Raw genomic sequence first — 20,537 nt, 5'->3', positions numbered from 1 at the left:
ATCATCAGTGCAAGGGATTCTGGGCATGAGTACATGCCAGCTTTAGAGGATCATGCGACTTCTCTGATTGTTCAGTCAGGATCAGACGGTTACAGACAGTTTGGAATAAAGCAAGGGTCTTCATTCTAGTCTGCCCCCTTGTTCTGTGCAGTTGCTGGTGGATGTCTGCGCTATATGTTCTTTGGATTTGGTTACCAGGACTATTGCTCTTGGATTTTGGACTTCAGAGCTCTATCTGGACTTTTGTGCTTTTAGCCTGACAAGGTAATATCTGTGTCAGAAGACCAAAGCCTGTCTAGTACTTTAAGATAGTTATTTAGCTTTGTTATTTTTCTTTTCTGTTTGCCCACTTCTTTGCAGTAATCTTTGCACTCTCTTAATAAACTCTATAAAATATATTTCTGTGATGTTATTTGGGATTTGAGTGCTTCAACCTGAGTCCAGTACTTTGGCCTATTTGCCATAGTGACCCAAATAATTATTTTGTCGATCTCAGTCTACCTTGCAGTGCTGACTTCTTGTTGTTTAACACCTGGTAGAGCTCTGAGATTTGTCTCTCAGGGCCAAGCTACAAGTGACAAATGACACTTGAATGGCAAGTGTATTTCTCCCTGTTCACTTGCCCTCCACTCAATCCACTTGCCAGGCAAGTGTCTTTCGTCATGTGTAGCTTGGCCCTCAGTCTAAAGCTGACGGTTAGCCAGAGAGACTGGTGGTGACCGTTACCCTGGGAGGTGAGGATTCAATCCCCAGTTTTGAATGTTTTGCTTTTACCTTTTTGCTCAGGGCAGCTTGTGGATACAATCATTCCTGACATTCCCCCTCCACTCTTATTTCTAACAGGTAGCCTGACAGAGTCTCTCTACATGAGACGCCGAGGCGCATGTCCGTCAAGTGTTGGGAGACGCAATGTTAGCTGGGAAGTGTAGTTTTGAAAGGCAGAGCCAGCAGAGGTCACTCTGGAGGGGACAGATTCTCTTACAGCCCTTTGCCACCTTTGGTGTGCCAGACTGTCTCCCCTTCTGAAGCTTTTACTCTGCTGCCCTTGCTGCTTTGAATTAACCAAGCCTTGGCAGGGAAAAGGCTCTGGAACAGGAGACAGTCCGACATGGTGGAGGTCTGTGAGAGAATCCATCCCCTCCCGACTGATCTCCACCAGTTCTGTTTTTTTAAAACTATGCTTCCCAGATAACATTGCATCTCCCAACACGTGAAGAACACATGTCAAAAGTATTGTGTAGAGAGACTCAAAGAGTTCAAGGGAACTCAAAAGCTTGCATACACTATTTTGTGATGGGGTGTGTGTGATCCCAATATTACAGGGCTACTATAAAGCACAGGAAACATATTAAACAGAAGGGATTTCATTAAAAAGAAAGAAACTAGTCTTTAACATAACATCGAAAAAAAGCAAACAAGATTATTATTTTAGATCTATGGTAACCAATTACTTTTCTGTTTTACGTTGGTAGTAGGAACAGGGCAGATTAGTTGTTTACATTAATGGATATATCTGGAAAGGATTCAGGATTAATGTGCCCAAAGTGCCAGGAAAAGGCAGCAGTCTCCTTGGAGTCCATTAACTAAAGACATCAAAAGTTGGGGGTGATTACACGTTACACGGCAGATCAGTGTCTGAATCTTTCAATGAGTAATTTAACCTTGAGAAGGGTTCAATGGCCATTAAATCTATACTGCTGGGATGAGCAAAGGGTTAGAACATTTTGTCCTGCTGCTTTTCTGATAGAAATTGCCTCACCTGAGTTGCTAATAGTAGGGAAAAAAAGACCCCCATATTGTATCTGACTCTTTTTCACTATTGGGGCTAATAGCAACTCATGGCGGGGGGCAGAATTTATCAGGAAAATAGCACAGAGATAGAAGGGTTATGTCCCATGCCCCAGTACTGTGGCACCAATCTGAATTCCACCCCACGACTAAGTTGACTGGAGTTGGATTCTGAGTAGACCTGTTTAGGATCGCACTCATCTCGTTTTATGGCATTGAAGACTGAGCTTGATGATTGGAGATGCTCTATTCAGCACCGTGACCTTTAAGAAACTACATAAATGTGCAGAGCTTAATCTACAGCAGGCTGGTGCTATGTAGATGCTATGCAATTGTGCACTTGCCATTTTATTGCAGCAGGTAGGTTTTATTGAGTAGTGGAATGCAGTTAAAGTTAGAAGTGCCTGGGGAAGCATTAATTGTTTTGGGGTTTTTAAACCAAACATACAGATTTTAATCTCTTGCGTAAGTTTCACTTTTCTCTTCTCTGGGACTTAAATGTACTTTCCAACTTTAGAAGAAAAAATACATATCAAAGATAAGGAAAGCTACAGTCAGCAACGGAGTTTTTTCCCTAAGAAAAAGCCTTGATAATTTTTTACAAATGTATTGATCAATGGCATTCAAAGCAAACACAATTGTTTGTGGAAGTGAAGGGTCTCAAAGCTTGAGATGAAATTTTCTCCTTGCGTTAAAACTGTGAGGGTCTAAATGGTGTCTGTATGTGCAACAGAATTCAGCAATGGCCAATAAAGTCTAATTGCTAGAATTGTTGGTCCCTTGCTATACATTGTTTCCCTGAGGATGTATCCACATTGGGTGGAGAGGCGTATTCTGAAGTTCCATGCTACTCAGGCCTGCTTTAGGCTGGGACCACAACACTCAGGTGCTTTTTGCACTCACAGTTTAAAGCACTATTTTTGAGCAGTTTGGCTTGGCTTCAGCTTGGCACCGATCCTTTCACACTTCCCAGCAGTTTTGATTTGGCCTCTTGTGATTCCTGCCTCGAAGTCTCTGTTTTGTTTCGGGCTTTTGGGGCATTGCAGTGCATGTCACTTTTTTTAAAAAAAAAACTTTTGAGTATGTGTGGTGTTTCTACATCTACTGACAAGGCCCCACCATGCCCACCCTTCAACCCCCCCCCCTCTGTCAAAGGAGTAAGGCAGGACTATAATTTGCACAGCATTTAAAAAAAAAACGCTGAGCATATGTGGTAATATTCCTGCATTTCATTTTCGGACAGACAAACCTCCCCCCATGCCACCCCTTCAACCACCCACCCCCACCTCATTCTTCCCAGGGTAAGGCAGGACTTGCCTTTCCAGGGGTAAGGCATGGTGGGGGCAGGGAGCAGACTCATACTCACCTGTGGCTCAGCTGAGACATGCTGAGCTGGGGCTTGGCTTGGCCAGCCGAACTTGTGCTCTGCAGCCAGGCTGCGGAGCACAGGAGCTGCCTCATCCTTGGCTGGAACAGCCACTGTCATGCTCCGCAGCCAGGCTGTGGAGCATGAGAGCCACCTCATCCCAGCCCCACCTCGCTGTGCGCTCAGCTGAGTGCACAGTGAGCTGGGGCCTGGCTGGGACTGCTACTCTCATGCTCCGCAGCCAGGCTGCGGAGCACGAGAGCCGTCTTGTCCTGAGCCCCGGCTCGCTGCATGCTCAGTTGAGCACACAGCAAGGCGGGGCTGGGATGAGGTGGCTTTCATGCTCCACAGCCTGGCCCCGGCTTGGCATGTCTCAGCTGAGCCAGGGGTGGGTATGAGTCTGCTCCCCCTCACCATGCCTTACCCCTAGGGAGGCAAGTCATGCCTTACCCTGGGAAGAGTGGGGTGGAGGTGGGTGGTTGAAGGGGTGACATGGGGGGAGGCTTGTCTGTCCAAAGATGTAATGCATGAATGTTACAGCATATGATCAGAGTTTTAAAAAAAGTGCTGTGCAGAGTGGGCAAAGCTGCAAAGTGGGCAAAAAAATGGCAAAAAAGAGGAGTTCAGAGAGCTGAGTTTGGTGGGTGTGGTTCCACACAAACCAATCAGCTCCCAGGGAAAAGGAGAGGGGTGGGAAAGCGCTACAAAATGTTCACATTGGCATTAACCGAGTCTGCCCTGACTGGGCAGCTAATTAAAAATTAACATTGGGGTATGTCTGCAGGGAGAAAAATCAGGGTAATGGGGAAAAAGAGAGGCACCACATCCCATGACTAGCTTGCAAGTGTGAAACCCCAGAAAACATGGTATGCGGAACAGGTATGGACATGCTTTCAAACCCTAGTGTGAAAAGTACCTTAGAGAGAGTAGGCTTAGGATTTCCTGCTGTTTTTCTGACCTGAAACAGCCTTGGGAAGGCACTATTTTCCCTGTTGTGGAAACCTAATATATAGCTCATCCATTCATGTGTGCATCCCCCAACAGGGTAAATGGTTCGAGTCAGTTTGGTTTCACATTGGAAAGAAAGGCAGGGTACAAATAAAGTGGAAAAATAAATGATAAATAATAATAAATAACTAAACCATTTCTGTATTGTCGAAGGCTTTCACGGCTGGAGAACGATGGTTGTTGTGGGTTTTCCGGGCTGTATTGCCGTGGTCTTGGCATTGTAGTTCCTGACGTTTCGCCAGCAGCTGTGGCTGGCATCTTCAGAGGTGTAGCACCAAAAGACAGAGATCTCTCAGTGTCACAGTGACACTGAGAGATCTCTGTCCATTTCTCCTGGGGCCATTTCAAGTTGAGAAAACAGCATGGGGGAAGGTCTAAGCTCCCTCTCTCCACACATCATGATTCTGGTCCAAATTGGGCCTCCACACAAGTATGGAATTTCAAAACATACTTCTCTATCTGAGCAGGAAACAGCCCAAGCCAAAAAAAAAGTGTAGTTAAGTCCTAAGAGATGTATAAAAGGCTCAGAGATCTGACCGTGAAACACTTCATATGTAATTCAGAATTCATATCACACAACTATGCAGTTTTCGTCACGGATATTCTTGAAAATGTCTCAATCTTTGAGAAAGCTGACAAGGGGGTGTATTGGAAAAAATATTATATGTTATAGTTTTATGCAGTCTCTTTCCAGACCTGTTTCCTTTGGCAGCCCTCGCCCAGTCTTCCCCTCTTGCTTTATCAAAAAAATTCACCAAAGATGACGAGGGAGAATCACTTCCAATAGCCATGTAATGCCTTTCATTAAGGCCAATAAAATAATGTAAAATAGTGTAAAAGCATTTCGAGTTTTCCAGAACTCTTAATCGGGCTGGATGATTTTGAAAAAAAGTGGAATAAGGGGAGCTAGAGATATTTCAGTTCCTGATCTTAAAATTTCTTAAAACGTAAGAAGGGAGAATGGCAGCTTCCAGCTGAGAATATAAAAAAACTGTTAAGTATCTAACATTAAATACCCCCCCCCCACACACACAGCCTCCTGTATCTTTTCTCTATAGTGGAGAGAGGAGAGATAATTTTGAACAAACATCTGGAAAAATCTACCCCCTGGCTATCCTGGGCTGTATTCACACATTGATGGATATTGTGCTATGGTTGTACTATAGCAATAATTCGCAACTGGACCACACCGGATAATTCAGTGCAGTGATAATGCAATATCCATTGATGTGTGTGTGGATGCATCCTTTAACTGATCAAACAACCCTGGGGAAGGGAGGAAAGGACAAATTAGGGAATTTAATGTTATGCACAGTTCTGCTATCATTCTGGTCACTGGGAGAACACATAGCCATAATTAAAGAGAACTTAGCCTTGGTAATCACATACTGCCAACACAGCTATCTCCTATTATCTACTCATTGTTATTATTGTTATTATACCAGTATTGCCACAGAGCAATGGTTCTTTTCCTCCATGGGATATGGAAGCTACAGACACACAAATGATGATGGAAAATAGGCGTTATTAAGTATTTTAAGAAGTCCACAGAAGAATGTCACATCTAAATAAGAACCAGTCCTAGAAAGTATTATGCTTACATCCAGGGCTTTTTTTCTGGGAAGAGAGGTGGTGGAACTCAGTGGGTTGCCAACACAGCTCCAGCGGGGTGGAGGGCAATCTAAACTCCCCTCTGTCTGGAGATCAGGGGGTGGGGCCACCGGCCATATGACCATTTTCAAAAGGTGCCGGAACTCTGTTCCACTGCCTTCCAGCTGAAAAAAAGCCCTGCTTATATCCCTTCAGCTGTTGGGAACCCCTGGAAAACAGCAATGGATGGGACCCCTGGTTGTTCTCCAGGGGTTCCCTACAGCTGAAGGGACATTATTTGGTTGTTGTGGGTTTTCCGGGCTGTATTGCCGTGGTCTTGGCATTGTAGTTCCTGACATTTCGCCAGCAGCTGTGGCTGGCATCTTCAGAGGTGTAGCACCAAAAGACAGAGATCTCTCAGTGTCACAGTGTGGAAAAGATGTAGGTCATTTGTATCTACTCAGGAGGGGTGGGGTTGAGCTGAGTCATCCTGTAAGAGTTTCCCAGGGTGTGGAATGCTAATGGCGGGAGGCTTCACTGTATCCTGAGGGGGTTCTTTTGCATATGGATTGGTACTTGATGTGCTAATCTTCTCTGCAGGGCTATTGTCGGGTGTGGAGTGTTTTGTTAGCCTGGTGTTTTTTAGAACTGGCAACCATGCTCGGTTCATTCTTAAGGTTTCTTCTTTCCTGTTGAAGTTTTGCTTATGCTTGTGAATTTCAATGGCTTCCCTGTGCAATCTGACAAAGTAGTTGGAAGTGTTGTCCAGTATTTTGGTGTCCTGGAATAAGATACTGTGCCCTGTTTGAGTTAGGCTATGTTCAGCCACTGCTGATTTTTCCGGTTGTCCAAGTCTGCAGTGTCTTTCATGTTCTTTTATTCTTGTCTGGATGCTACGCTTTGTGGTCCCGATGTAAACTTGTCCACAGCTGCAGGGTATACGGTATACTCCTGCAGAGGTTAGGGGGTCTCTACTGTCTTTTGCTGATCGTAGCATCTGTTGTATTTTTCGGGTGGGTCTGAATACTGCTTGAAGGTTATGCTTTTTCATAAGCTTTCCCATCTGATCAGTAATTCCTTTGATATATGGCAAAAACACTTTTCCTGTGGGAGACTGTTTTTCCTTGGTTGTTTGATTCATCCTGGGTTTGATTGCTCTTCGGATTTCATTTCTGGAGTAGCCATTTGCCTGAAGTGCGTGGTTTAGATGATTAATTTCCTCATTGAGAAAGTGCGGCTCACATATCCGTCTTGCACGATCCACTAATGTTTTCATTATGCCTCTTTTCTGTCGGGGGTGGTGATTGGAGTTTTTGTGTAAGTACCGATCAGTGTGAGTTGGTTTCCTGTAGACCCTGTGACCTAACTGAAAGTTTGCTTTGCGGATGACCAAGGTATCCAGGAATGGGAGTTTTCCCTCGATTTCTTTCTCCATTGTGAATTGTATGTTCAGGTGGATGTTGTTGAGATGATTCAAAAACCCCATCAATTCTTCCTCCCCATGGCTCCAAATGATAAATGTATCATCCACAAACCGGAACCATACACTAGGTTTGTGGGGTGCTGATTCTAGAGCTGTTTTTTCAAAATGTTCCATGTAGAAGTTTGCTATAACTGGGCTGAGTGGGCTCCCCATGGCCACCCCATCCATCTGTTCATAGAATTCGTTGTCCCATTGGAAGTAACTGGTTGTCAGGCAATGGTGGAATAAGGCTGTTACATCCTCTGGGAAAATCTGATTAATAAGTGCAATAGTGTCTTTTACTGGAACCTTGGTAAACAGGGATACAACATCAAAACTGACAAGTATGTCTTGTGGATTGAGTTTCAGAGAACTGATTTTGTTGATGAAATCTGCTGAATCTTTGATGTAAGACGAGGTTTTCCCGATGTGGTCCTGCAGGAGATCTGCCAGATGTCTAGCTAATTCATATGTCGGTGAACCAATGGCACTCACAATGGGTCGGAGTGGGACTGAATCCTTATGTATTTTGGGGAGTCCATATAGTCTAGGTGGCTGTGCTTCAGTCTTGCATAGTTTTCTGTGCGTGTCGGGATGTAGTGAGGAATTCTTGATCAGCGCATTTGTTAGCCTGGTGATTTTGCAAGTGGGATCTCGTTTTAGTTTTTTGTAGGTGGAGGGGTCCAGGAGTTCCTTAATCTTCTTTTTGTATTCCTCTGTTTTCATGATCACTGTAGCATTGCCTTTATCAGCTGGTAGAATGATGATGTCTGGATCTGCATTGAGGGTCTTGATGGCATTTTTCTCTTTGCGTGTTATATTGCTGGTGGGAAGCTTTGCCTTTCGTAGAATCCTGGCTGTCTCTCCTCTTATTTCCTCAGCTTCCTCTTCAGGTAGATGACGAATGGCAGCTTCTACATTTGCAATGATGTCTTCCACAGGAATTCTGGTGGGGGTGACTGCAAAGTTTCCTCCCTTTGCCAAGATGGAGGTTTCTTCTGGTGAGAGTTGATGGTCTGTCAGATTGATGACAATGCGTGCATTGTCGAGCATGGGGCTTGTCTGTCTTTTTTCCTGTAGTTTGTTAAACTTCTGCTTCTGTCTGGATGTGTGGTTGGTAAAAACTTGTTCCATCTTCCTGTAGGTGAGATTATCGACCTTGTCCCAATCCTGACTTCTCATTTTATGGCTGGTGTTGATATGCAAGCAAAATAGCTCCTTGTCTGTGGCAGCAAGTTCTCTGCGGGTAGTGTGGGTTCTCTCACGTAAGAGGGCCTGTTCTAGACGGTCATAAATGCGGTTCGCCTGTGTGGTTTTGAAGATTCTTTTAGTTGTGAGAAAAGATGGAACAGTTCTTGTGTCCCTGCAGCGTAGAAGAAAGGTTAAAGAACAGAGTAGATGTGCTTTCTTGTTCCGAAGTGTTTCCAATCTCCGGGTCTGTTGGAATGTTTCCTCCCCGTAGAGGTGTTCGATGTATTGTCGAAGGCTTTCACGGCCGGAGAACGATGGTTGTTGTGGGTTTTCCGGGCTGTATTGCCGTGGTCTTGGCATTGTAGTTCCTGACGTTTCGCCAGCAGCTGTGGCTGGCATCTTCAGAGGTGTAGCACCAAAAGACAGAGATCTCTCAGTGTCACAGTGTGGAAAAATGTAGGTCATTTGTATCTACTCAGGAGGGGTGGGGTTGAGCTGAGTCATCCTGTAAGAGTTTCCCAGGGTGTGGAATGCTAATGGCGGGAGGCTTCACTGTATCCTGAGGGGGTTCTTTTGCATATGGATTGGTACTTGATGTGCTAATCTTCTCTGCAGGGCTATTGTCGGGTGTGGAGTGTTTTGTTAGCCTGGTGTTTTTTTTAGAACTGGCAACCATGCTCGGTTCATTCTTAAGGTTTCTTCTTTCCTGTTGAAGTTTTGCTTATGCTTGTGAATTTCAATGGCTTCCCTGTGCAATCTGACAAAGTAGTTGGAAGTGTTATTTTCTTGCATTGATTCTTCTGTAGATGCGATTTTGTTCTGTAGCATAATTAAACTACTTAATAAAATCTATTTTCCTTCATTATTTGTTTGTTGCCTCCTTAGGTGAAAAGAACCATTGCTCCTTAGCAATACAAAGCCGATGGGATGAAAAGAAAGCTTCACATTATCATGTGTGCACTTTGACTGGTAGAGCAACAGCAATAAGTACAACTAGTATCTGACCAATTACATTGTAGTTAGTTGATCATGAATATGGGGACTTATTTAATTGAAACAAACTTAGCCTAGTTTAGTTCCACTGAAGGAAATGGAATTAAACTGGCTTTTGAATACCAGCATTCCACATAGCTGCACTATGGTTTCGATAGCTATCCATAACTCCACTTCCATCCTCTTGGCACTTTCCCCCCTCACTTCATTGGCTGATCTGGATAAATCCTATCCTGTCTTTACATGTCAGGAAAACATATAATCAAATAAAAATGGACTTTACTTGGCAGAGACTTGGGAGATGGATACTGTAAATTATCTGATCCATACAATACCAAGGATAAGAAGATGGCTTATCCGAATTATTCACAAGTCAGCTAGATACTGTCCTACGTTATACCCCTGTGTTTAAATTATAGCAATACGTATACAGTAGCAACACCATCAATCATGCATAGGGCCATTGGTGGCAGAAAACAGGCTCATTTTTATTCATCTGTTGCATCAATCTCTAGCAAAGAAATCATAAACTAATGTCTCTTCAAAGGCTACTCTATGGAATAGTAAAGAGAATCAGCACAGATACAAGCATTCCCAACTCTCAGCCAATTTTTCTTTCCTGCTAACTACACTGAATTTTTGCTGGCTGGATTCTTCTTTGTGCAGGCCATAGTTGCTGGCCACTGAAGCTCTCTATAGCAATCCCCCTGCTTTTGAGATTCCACATCCTGACCTTTCCTACTCCCGTTTGTTGCTCTTTTTTTGCCTACTGCCTTTAATTGGAGGTTAATTGCCCGAAGGCCCTGCTGCAGCCACCGTTTCCACTACTGCTGTCTGTGGTGTCTCATTCCAGCACTTTCCTTTGTTGCTACTTACTCAAAAGGGTCACTGGGATCAGCCCTCTGGAGCTCTGGCGGAATTGGTATTCTTTTGTAGTACATTTCCCAGTCGAAAGCTCCACGCATGGCATCCCCTGCTTGTGCCTCATAGCCAAAGTGATTGTGGTCAATGACATCGATCATGGGACACACAATGGTTTTGTGGTTGAGTGCAATCTGGTCTGAAAGACGAGAGCAGAAAATTAAATAAGAAAAAGCAGGTCTAGTCAAGCCGCCTATCGTATTACCACAAAGTGAATCCCTCTTTTTTCCTTTTAAACTTGAAGATTGTCTAGGTTGTTCCCTATGGCCCTAAAATAATTTCAGTTTTCAAATCTGCATCAGGCTTCTATCTGAATTGGGCTTGATGTACTCGGCCAGTGATTAAAAGCAATTACAGTTCTTCAAAGAGAGTCACATCCCAGCGAGACCCGCTGAAGTCAAGTCATCTATATTTCTGTCATTTTGCTGCTCTAAGCTGCCCCCAATCTGTCACCTAAGAAGTCAGTTACTAAGCAATAACATAAAATGAAAACACCACTGATTTTAGCTTTAAGTGCAAACGACAGAAACATACTGGGAAAAAGCTGTCCATTTTGAATATCCGCCTCCTCTTCTATAACTGAGCTTCTGCTCTGATAGCACAAGACGGCCCTGCATTTGTTAATTCTTTTTTGAAGGGTCCATCAATTGTATTTTGACCTTGGTCAGGCTTTATTCATTGATGTCCACATTCTTTACTTCTTCATACTTTACATTTTTAGATATCCTAACTGTAGACATCAAAATATAAAGCACGAAAGAGAAAAATACACATTTCCAAACACGTTATCTATGTATACTCATCAGAGAAACATGACTGGCTTACTCAATAATGTAACATTTGAGACAGTTTTAACTACATATAGGACAATCTCTTTTTGACACCATGTTTTAGTAACCTTATATTGTGTGATTACTATTTTTAATAGCTAACCATTTTGTGTCTTAAAAAAGAAATGATAGCTCTTCTGTAAAATTAAATAAATAATCTCAGAGCCTTATCCTTGCTCAGATGGCTGCTGCTGTTTTTACACTCTCTGCCATAATCCTTGGCTCTCAAACTGTAGTTGTTAATGATGCAAGGGGTATCCCCGATTTGATATACACTTCAAAAACACTATGTGTGGAGAAAAAACACGGGGCAAGAGGAATATGAAATGTACAGTAAAAAAAAATGGAGACCAGTCAAATATGTGACAAATAGTGGAGGCCATCATTTCTCACTTTGAAGCCCCTCAATAGGTACAACCTAGATTTGTTCCTCTGCTTTTGACTAGTGACCTAATACTGTAAGAGCCCTGACTTTTCCAAAAGCGTGATGACCGCAACTCAGAGTAGAGATGGGCACAAACAGAAAAAAAGTAAACATGATGTTTGTTGTTCGTTGCCATCCACAAACAGGGACTCACAAACAACCACAAACATGGCCCTGTTCATGAACATGCTCGTGGTTGGATGTTCGTGGGGGGCAGTAGGCTCTCCTCCAGCCATCATCCAAGTCAAGATCCCTACCACACCACTCCCAGAAACCTGACCTGAGCAGGCAGCAGGAAAGGTACCAATAATAAATAATAGCTTGGCCCAGAGCCTGGCAGCAGCCCTGGAGCTTAAAGGGGTAGATCTCTAATCCACCACACACAAAGAAAAGTCAAGCTCCAATGCACTCTCTCTATCAAAATGCCAACAGCAACTGTCTCTCCACTGTCTGCAAAGTCAGAGTTGGGAGCCCCCCCTCCCTCTGGTCTTTGCTCCCTTGTTGTAACAAATTTGGAGCTCCACACTTGAAAGGACCTGCCTATCAAGCTAAATTGGGCTTAGATTGGGGTTTCCAGGGCAACAGCAGGAGTTCAGACAGAGTTCAGACAATCCTTGCCTAAGTTGCCAAGGTAATTGATTGCAGGGGCCAGACTGTCTGGCTTGACGAACAGTAACGAATGAGGCTTGCAACAACCACCTGTTTGTTTAGAATGGGGCCTCACAAACAGCTTGTTAGCAAACAGCAGATTGGGCTGTTTGTGTTTTTTTTTGTTCGTATTGCTGTTCGTGCCCATCTCTAACTCAGAGTGTCAGAATTTCTCATGAGAAGTACAGGAATTCAGCTTCTGCTTCACAGCATTATGCCTGTAACTAATGGAGCTTCGCTGTTTTTTGCTAGGAATTCAGTACAGCAGTCAATAGTGAATGATTCTTTCAGAGTTGGCTATTGGCTTTTATTCCAAGAGCTGGGCTATACTTGCAACAAAGATAAAATGTGGAAGATCCAAAAGGGGAACAATTCTCCATACAAACAGTTTCATATGGTTTATTCAGCTTTCCCAGTATTGTACGTACATGATTAAGACAAAACCAAAATTTTATAACCTATTTTAATTATGTTATAGAAAATATATCTAAATCACCCAGTTGTGGATGATTTATATCATATCTTCCTTAATAGTTATCCCTTGTTCTGCATCCTAGAGACAGAGCAGACCATGGAGAGAACTGGATTGAAGTAAAGAACATTTATATTTTCCAACTTCTTCTGGAAGATTCAGGATGCTACAGATTTCTTAATGATCCTGTCCGGCAGATGAATTTACTTTCTTTGACACTCCCAGACTGTGAACTAATCAGAGATATATCTGGATTGCATTGAGCAACTTGAACAACTGTCAGACAAGTTAGCAGCTATATATTGGTCAGAAGCCAACTCACAGCTAATCGAGGGATCATCCAGGCTAAGCAGTGAAGTTGCAAGAGGAAGCTCTTCCCTCCTGTCCAAACTGTGCAGGGGCAGATGAAATGCTTTTAATCTCTGCGTTGCAAAAAAAGACAGGAGACAGAGCTTGTTTCTCCCCTTTTTCATGCAGCCCAAGTTTCTGATTTATCTCCCCCCCTCTTTTTGCTGCACTCAACAAGTCTGAGAGGAAACAAAGTTTCCAGGATAGGAAATCAAAAGAACACAGCTTCAAGCGTATTTTCTGGGAGTCAGCCTTCCTTAAAACACTTTACTGGGTAGTAGGGACAGAGCAAAATTTCCCCAGCAGAACATCAGTAACTGATTCCCAGTATCTCTCTCAGCTGGGAGTCAGTTTCTGATGGCTGTAAGTAGCCCTTTCCTGCAAATACACACAAACAGGTGGCAAACAGTTGAACAGCCTATCAATTAATTGGCTGCCTGATCACCACTGGCGAATGGGAAATGAGTCGCACTGGCAGGTGTTCAAGCATCCCTATGGAAGATATCAGCAAATTATCTCTGAACATTCTCAAATGTTTTGGATTAATGCTTCCTGAACGATGATTCAAGAGCCACCCATAGGTCACTCAAATTCTCAGTGCTGAATTCTAAACACGTTTATTCCCGTTGTTGTACTGCCTGGTAACTATGCATACATTATAGTCTAAGAGGCTTTGCTTTCAGGTTAAAAATCCAAATGAACTGGTAACCTACAAACAAAGGCATAATTGTGTTGCTGAATCCCTCCAAGAGTGGCCAGCAATTAGCCCCCTACTGGGGCAGAGAGTCCTCCACCTCCAGCTGCTCCCCATTTTGCCACCACTCAGGTGACCAATGAGAGAAGAAATGGAGAGAAATGAGGAGGGGCTTACTGTGAAGTTCAGGCCCTTGTTGGCGATGTTGCCACATTACTGGCAACATACTGACATCACTTCCTGTACACTTGAAAGTGATGTCATCACAGCACTGGGCAAAGTCCTGGTAGTGGGGCAGAAACCATAGAGATTTTTCCAAATACTAGAGCAGTTCTAGCAGGCTGATATCATTACATAACCGGAGAGCATGCCCAGCAGCCAGTAAGTCATGCCCTCCATGGTCCCCTTGCCATCTGCCAGTTTCCGTGGAGGGACCGGGCTACCCTGTTCACTGTGTGTCTCCCATTTTGATATACCATATTTATGGTTCTTAAAAGTGGATCACATCTTCTAAAGCAACCAATCTTGTCACATGGCAAGCTTTAATGTCACTTACTAAGTAAAGGAGGCAGCCAGTTCACATTGACTTCACAATGAGAGTCCAGGAAGGTCAAGACTTCTCCTTTAGCTATTGAGGCTCCAAGTAGTCTGGTGCGAATGAGTCCTTCTCGTTTCTTGGTGCGCACAATTCTCACTTTAACGAAACGAGCCATATATTCCTCTAACCTCTCTTTCAAGTGTTCTGTAAAAATAATGGGAACATGGAAATATAAACTGTGAAAAGTAGACCTGAGAACATACAACTCCAGATGACGCGCCATCTATATGCCGCTACTGCATTCAGCAGCCTTTTCCAGCCTAGTTCATTCAGAGTTCCTCATTACTTGCAAGCCTGTTTGGAGAGGCTTCATAAATTGCAAATGTTCTTTGTTTAAATACACAGAGCAAGCCGCTGACATTTCAGACCTTTTCACGGCACATTCACTGTTGGCAAACTTCCATCTACCACATAATCACAGCCAAAACGACTGCAGGAACCCTCTGGCTCTGCTGCCTTAGGCCAGATGAACATTCTGGCATATGGTTTTGTAAACGATGCCCTTTCCAAGTGGGCTTTCTTCTCCTATTAATTATCCAGAAGATGCATGGAAAACATTTTTTTTTAAATTAACTGTGAAGTCAGCATAACTGGAGGACTTTGACAAGTTGGGGCATGAGGGAATCAGCTTTTGAGCAACCTCAGCAACTGGCCACCAGCTTGCAGCAAATGAACAGTTGCTAATAAAAGCAAGCCAAACTTTGTCTGATTTAGTCCCCTGTGTCTGCAACAGGAGATGGTACCTTGGGAACCTTTTTTTTAATAACAGAAACAATAGAAGTGTATAACCGCTTGTAGTTCTGCTGTTGAGTATAACTAAACAAAGAAAGACATTGTCTTTGAGTAAGACCTTCAAGCTAACAGATTCATTCTTTCTGCCCATTTCTAAAATAAACCCTAAGATACTACCAGTTACTAAAAACTTGCCATAACGAAAAGGTTCCACATGCCTACCAGAAGATGTTGAGATTTGAGTCCTAACACAAAGTAAGCCACCCTGAACAATAACCTGTAACTAGAATAAGAACTCAAAGACTGGAGAAAATATATGAAAGAATTTGTAATATAATATATAATTTTTACTAATATTTATAATCTAATGTGCAAAGTGTTCAAGTGCAAAATATAATACAATAAATATCAAATAGGAAGTTCCAACAATTAATAGATAATATCCTAATACAAAAATATATCTCTATCCAAGCATCTTCTTTGATGCAGGCACTTTAGATTAGAAATGTTAGTAAAAATTATATATTATATTCAGGGCTTTTTTTCTGGGAAAAGAGGTGGTGGAACTCAGTGTGTTGCCCTTGGAGAAAATGGTCTCATGGCTGGTGGCCCCGCCCCCTGATCTCCAGACAGAGGGGAGTTTAGATTGCCCTCCATGCTGCTTGGCGGCATGGAGGGCAATCTAAACTCCCCTCTGTCTGGAGATCAGGGGGTGGGGCCACCAGCCATGTGACCATTTTCAAGAGGTTCCAGAACTCCTTTCCCCTGCGATCCTCCTGAAAAAAAGCTCTGATTATATCACAAATTCTTTCATATATTTCCCTGGACCTTAAGATTTGAGTCCTAGCAGTCCTCAAGATGAAAGCAATTTCATCGTTAATGAACCACTGCACAGAACTACTCTCTCTATTCCTTGGTTTGGGGTATAAGAACTGCATATTTAAATGGGGACTCTCAAATCAAATCAAAATGGACCTTGAGGGTCAGGGAGGCAGTCTTCAAGGAACTTAGATTATGGGCCAAGCTACACATGACGAATGACACTTGAATGGCAAGTGTATTTCTCCCTGTTCATTTGCCCTCCACTCAATCCACTTGCCGTTCAAGTGTCATTCGTCATGTGAAGCTTGGCCCTGAGTGCCAAGTTTTACTCAAGAGGCATCATACACGACAGACTAAACTGCTTTTTGTGTGGCCATCTTCTGTAATGCAGTTATAAACTGTATGTGTTTTGCGCACAATAATAGCCATGAATTGATACAGACCATCCGAAACTTTTTTGTTAGGCTGGGTTAAAAATATAATTACACTAAATCAATATTGGCTAGAATAAACAACTGAATTATTGCCTGCAATTTCTCTTCTGTTAAGAATGTTCATTTCTGACATGAATACTTCTTTAAATGTGGTATTAAAAGCATAACTATGTGGCAACTTTTATTGGTTTTATGCCACTGTAGTTAACTATTATGGATTTTCCCAAATGATTCTGGGAATAACACTTTGGTGTGATGCTGAAAATACTTTGTGAGAGATGCCAAAGAACCCTTCCCCCGCCAGCATTTCTGAGGAATGGGATTTGACTGATTTTAAACTAATTTGCCGACAATATAAATACAGTCTGAAGGCACCTCACATGACAATGCCATTCACTATAGGATAATAAACTCCAAGCTGGCAAATTTTAGGAATGAAATAAACCACCATCCTCCAGTATCAAGGGGGGAAATATGATTTCTTGACAAATTTCTAGAGAAGCTATAATGCCATGTGGAAAAAGAGAAAGCTAACCAAAATGAAATGAGTATTAAATCTTCAGAACACAACATGTCTAGGCTATCTATTATCAGTGGAATCCATTCAGGAAAGCTTGCCATGACAATATAATACTCAGTGAAGGTGCTTTCGTTTATATGCTGGGATATTTCACACATTTTCTGTCCTGGCATGGACTGGAGAGGAGGGGGCAGGGGCGGAATCAGACCATATTAATTTTTTTGTCTTCTGAAATCAATGACAACATCAAACACAAAAGTAGTCAGAGCTCTTGTCAGTAAAAATTGAAAGTAGATGCCTAATTTGTAATTTTAAAAGAAAATATTTCATTCTTGTCTTCACATTGTTTATTAAATGAGGTAATAAATCATACAGCTGATCCATGCCAGGCATCTGCCAGGGTATGAGTTGGCACAGAAATGGGCAAATAAAGACTTATGCAGGAGAGGGAGCCTTATAGGTTGTCACTGTGATGATAAGCAAAGATAAAAGGCAACATTATGGCTCCTCTACTGATATCCTATAAACAAATTCTCCGTTATAATGTTTTTTCGGTTCTCTTTATCTTCATTTAAAGCCAGTAGGAGTTTACAGAAGGAAGAGCAAAAGTAGTTGTGCCCCCCTAATTGCATGTGCCCAAGCAGAAGGCTCAAATACTTTATTCAGTAACCCAAGATGCAGTTAAATCGAGATTGCTCACCTTCTCATTTTTTTTAGAAGTGCCAACTCCCCCCTCCCTGCCCTGAGAGACACTCTCTGCTGTTAATGGCTGCAAGTCCAGAAATTCAAACCACGTGCATCATGAAGTGATGGTACATATGTTAACTTTCTGCTGGCTGTGAAGATGGTAAATGAACTAGTGCCAATCATATTTGAGGTCCCCACAAACCCTTAGAGATGTCTCTTAAGGGTGGTATATTTGGTAGGCGAATGGATCCTATACAGTAACCTTTTTATTATTTTGTGATTTTATGGAACTTGCAAACATTTTTAGCATTTGCATCCTGCCCCCACTCAAAAAAGAGCCATCATTATAAAAAGCCATGGCTTGCTGTGCAATAAGGAAAATTATCATTTAGATAGGGGTTTTTGCACAAGAAGCATTTTATTTAAAATCCTGTTATAAAAAGCCATTGTTTCAATGTAAAAAACCCTGATTTTCATCCACCCTAGTCACTTTAAATCAGTATCTGAAGTAACCAAAATGCGGCCATACACGGCAGCCACGTGTGGCTTTGGCCGTGGGGCCGTACTTTGCCTCCTCGGCGGGAGGAGGAGCCAGCTTTTCCCGGCCATCCGGGTCTCTTCAGGGGGCGGGGCGGAGATAGAGCCGTTCGGCATCTCCGCCCACCTCCACGCAGTTGCTCCGAGCGATCGGCTGGAGCAGGACCTTTTGGAGCCTGCTCTGCCGTCGCTCGGGGGACGCGTCTGCAGACGGAGCAGCTTGGAGCGGCAGCTTGCTCCGCTGGTGTGCCGGCTCCTGGGACTGCGTGGCTCTGCAGTCCGGGCTGCTTGCTCCGTTCTTTGGACGCTTAGGGCCCTTCTTGGGCAGCGCGGCGGAGCGCGTCTTCCCGGCGGCCTTGCACCGGTTCAGCGGCCGTGGAACGGTTTGGGCGCTTCGCGCCGATCCCTTTGGGGGGGTTGTGCAGGGGGGCTAGAGGGGAGGCGTGCTTGCCCCTTTATCTTGGCCTACCCTGCTCCGGCCGCCTGTAAAGGCTCGTGACTGGGGGTGGGGGGTGTCCGGCTTGCCTGGCCTTATACCGATCCCCTTTGCGCTGCAATTCGACCGCCATTTTGGGCTTTGTGGCCGCCATTTTAATTTTATATTGTGCGTTGTTGGGGCTGCTGGAGTTTGGGGCTGCTCCAAACGCTGTTTGGGTCCTGTCTCCCTCTACCCCCCCCCCTTTTTCTTTTCTCAGCTTGCAAATCCACGTCTATTTCTGCGGTTGTGGGGTGGGAGCTTTATCTCCACTCAGGGCCTGCCTGTTGTTCTGCAAGCAGCTGTTGTTCTTAGCTTTTCAGTCTTAATCAACTTGGGTGTGCAGGCAGGATGGCTTCCAGAAAAGGGAAGGGGCCGGCCAAGGGCAAGCAGCCTGCTAAGAAACAGCTTTCCAAACGGCCTCCCCCTGCAGTGTCATCCTCAGACGATGAGGACGATGTTAGTTTTCATGCTGCAATCTTGAAACGTTTGGAGGCTCTTGAAAGGGGCAAGGGGGCGCCTGCCACGGCTGGTTCATCTGCTGAACGCAGTAGACCAGTTAGGGCTGCTTCTAAAGCCGCCTTCAGGAGGGAGATTTTGACTCGTTTGTCTGCTCTTGAGTCCACTGCAGGTTCGGCTGAGGCTGGGCCATCATCTGCAAGGGAGCTCCCTGCAGAGGAGGATGTCGTAGCTTGTGATCCTGAACCTGGACAGGCCGAAGGCGGTCAAGTGGCAGTGGCGGTGGAGCCTAGTGGTCTTGATGGTAAGTCTACCTTGCCGTCACAGGCATGCACTTGGCCATGGGGACCCTGGGGTCAGGCCGCTGCCTCCGGGTCCTCTGGCCCCACCATTCCATCCACCACACTGAACACAGCTTGGCAGTTCCCGGGGCTCGTGGGTACGGCTAATATGCCCCCAGGAGCACCTAGCGCTCCATCGGCTGCAGGGCCTGCTACAGGTCCAGTGCCGGGTTCTGATAGCATGACTCGAGGTGTTTCTCACTTAGGTTGGCAGTACAGCGGTTGCCCACCCTGGGGATTTACCCCTTACGGTGTGTATGGTCAGGTCCCCTATAGGGCGCTGCCTTTTGGGGATACAGCTCTCCCCCTTGGCGATCACCTTACTCAGGCTACGAGGGATAAGATTGTGAGAGGGGAGTACGTGGACGTGTTCACCCTTCTTTTCCGTGAATTGGAAAAGAAGGACAAGGAGGACTTGGATGACCGCGACAAGGAAAAAATCAAGCGTCGCAAAGTTGACCGCACATGGCATAATTGGCTCCCGGGGTTTTTGATATATGCAGGGGTGCTGGCGAGGGCGCAGCCTTTTCGTGCTGTTTCTCTGTTTCAGTATCTCAACATAATTTATAGGGGGTACACTGACTTCGTTGGTGCTGCATGGTTGCAGTACGACGAAGAGTTTAGAATGAGAGCAGCTTTGAACCCTCAGATCCCCTGGGATCAGATTTACCTACAGCTGTGGCTACATGTCATGTCCCCTTCGAAACCCAATTCTGGTGACAGGGCGGATAGTGGACATTTGATTCACCGCCCGCAGGCAGCTGGCTCCACCCGCTCCCAGGCGGGGCAGCAGGTTCAACCCCGGCTGCTCTGTTGGGACTTTACCTCAAAGGGTTTCTGCAACAGGAGGGCCTGCAAATATAAACACGAATGTCCGGCTTGTTCCGGGCAGCATGCTTATTCCTCCTGCCCCAGGGCCAAACCTGGCGGGGGTGGCAGGCGCTCTGGTGGGGGCGGGGGTCAGCAGTCCGCTGGAAAAGGGCCCCAGCCCAGTAAATCTGAGAGCGCTTGAGCGATTACTGCCTTATTATCCCAAGCGTGATGATGCGTTGTTCCTGTTGAATGGTTTCAAGTATGGTTTTAGGATACCATTTCAAGGCCCGCGGGTTCCTTTCATGTCAAACAATTTACGTTCAGTTTTGGGCATGGAAGCTGTTGTGCGGGAGAAAATTTTGAAGGAGTGTTCGGAAGGCAGGG

General features: G+C 44.4%; 1 protein-coding gene across 1 annotated transcript in view; it reads right to left on the bottom strand.

Moving 5' to 3' along the window:
* The window catches only part of GALNTL6 (polypeptide N-acetylgalactosaminyltransferase like 6), an 802,779-nt gene that overhangs the window by 116,605 nt on the left and 665,637 nt on the right, over positions 1-20,537 (bottom strand). Inside the window, exons 5-6 of the mRNA XM_054990605.1 lie at positions 14,292-14,477; positions 10,275-10,458 (exon numbers count right to left, since the gene is read on the bottom strand). Of these exons, the coding sequence (XP_054846580.1) occupies positions 10,275-10,458; positions 14,292-14,477 (370 nt within the window). The remainder of the gene's footprint in view (positions 1-10,274; positions 10,459-14,291; positions 14,478-20,537) is intronic.

The sequence above is a fragment of the Eublepharis macularius genome, chromosome 10 (assembly GCF_028583425.1).
Source record: "Eublepharis macularius isolate TG4126 chromosome 10, MPM_Emac_v1.0, whole genome shotgun sequence".
Taxonomy (NCBI): Eukaryota; Metazoa; Chordata; class Lepidosauria; order Squamata; family Eublepharidae; genus Eublepharis; species Eublepharis macularius.
Note: the sequence above shows the minus strand (reverse complement) of the source record. Positions and strands in the feature narration are given on the sequence as shown.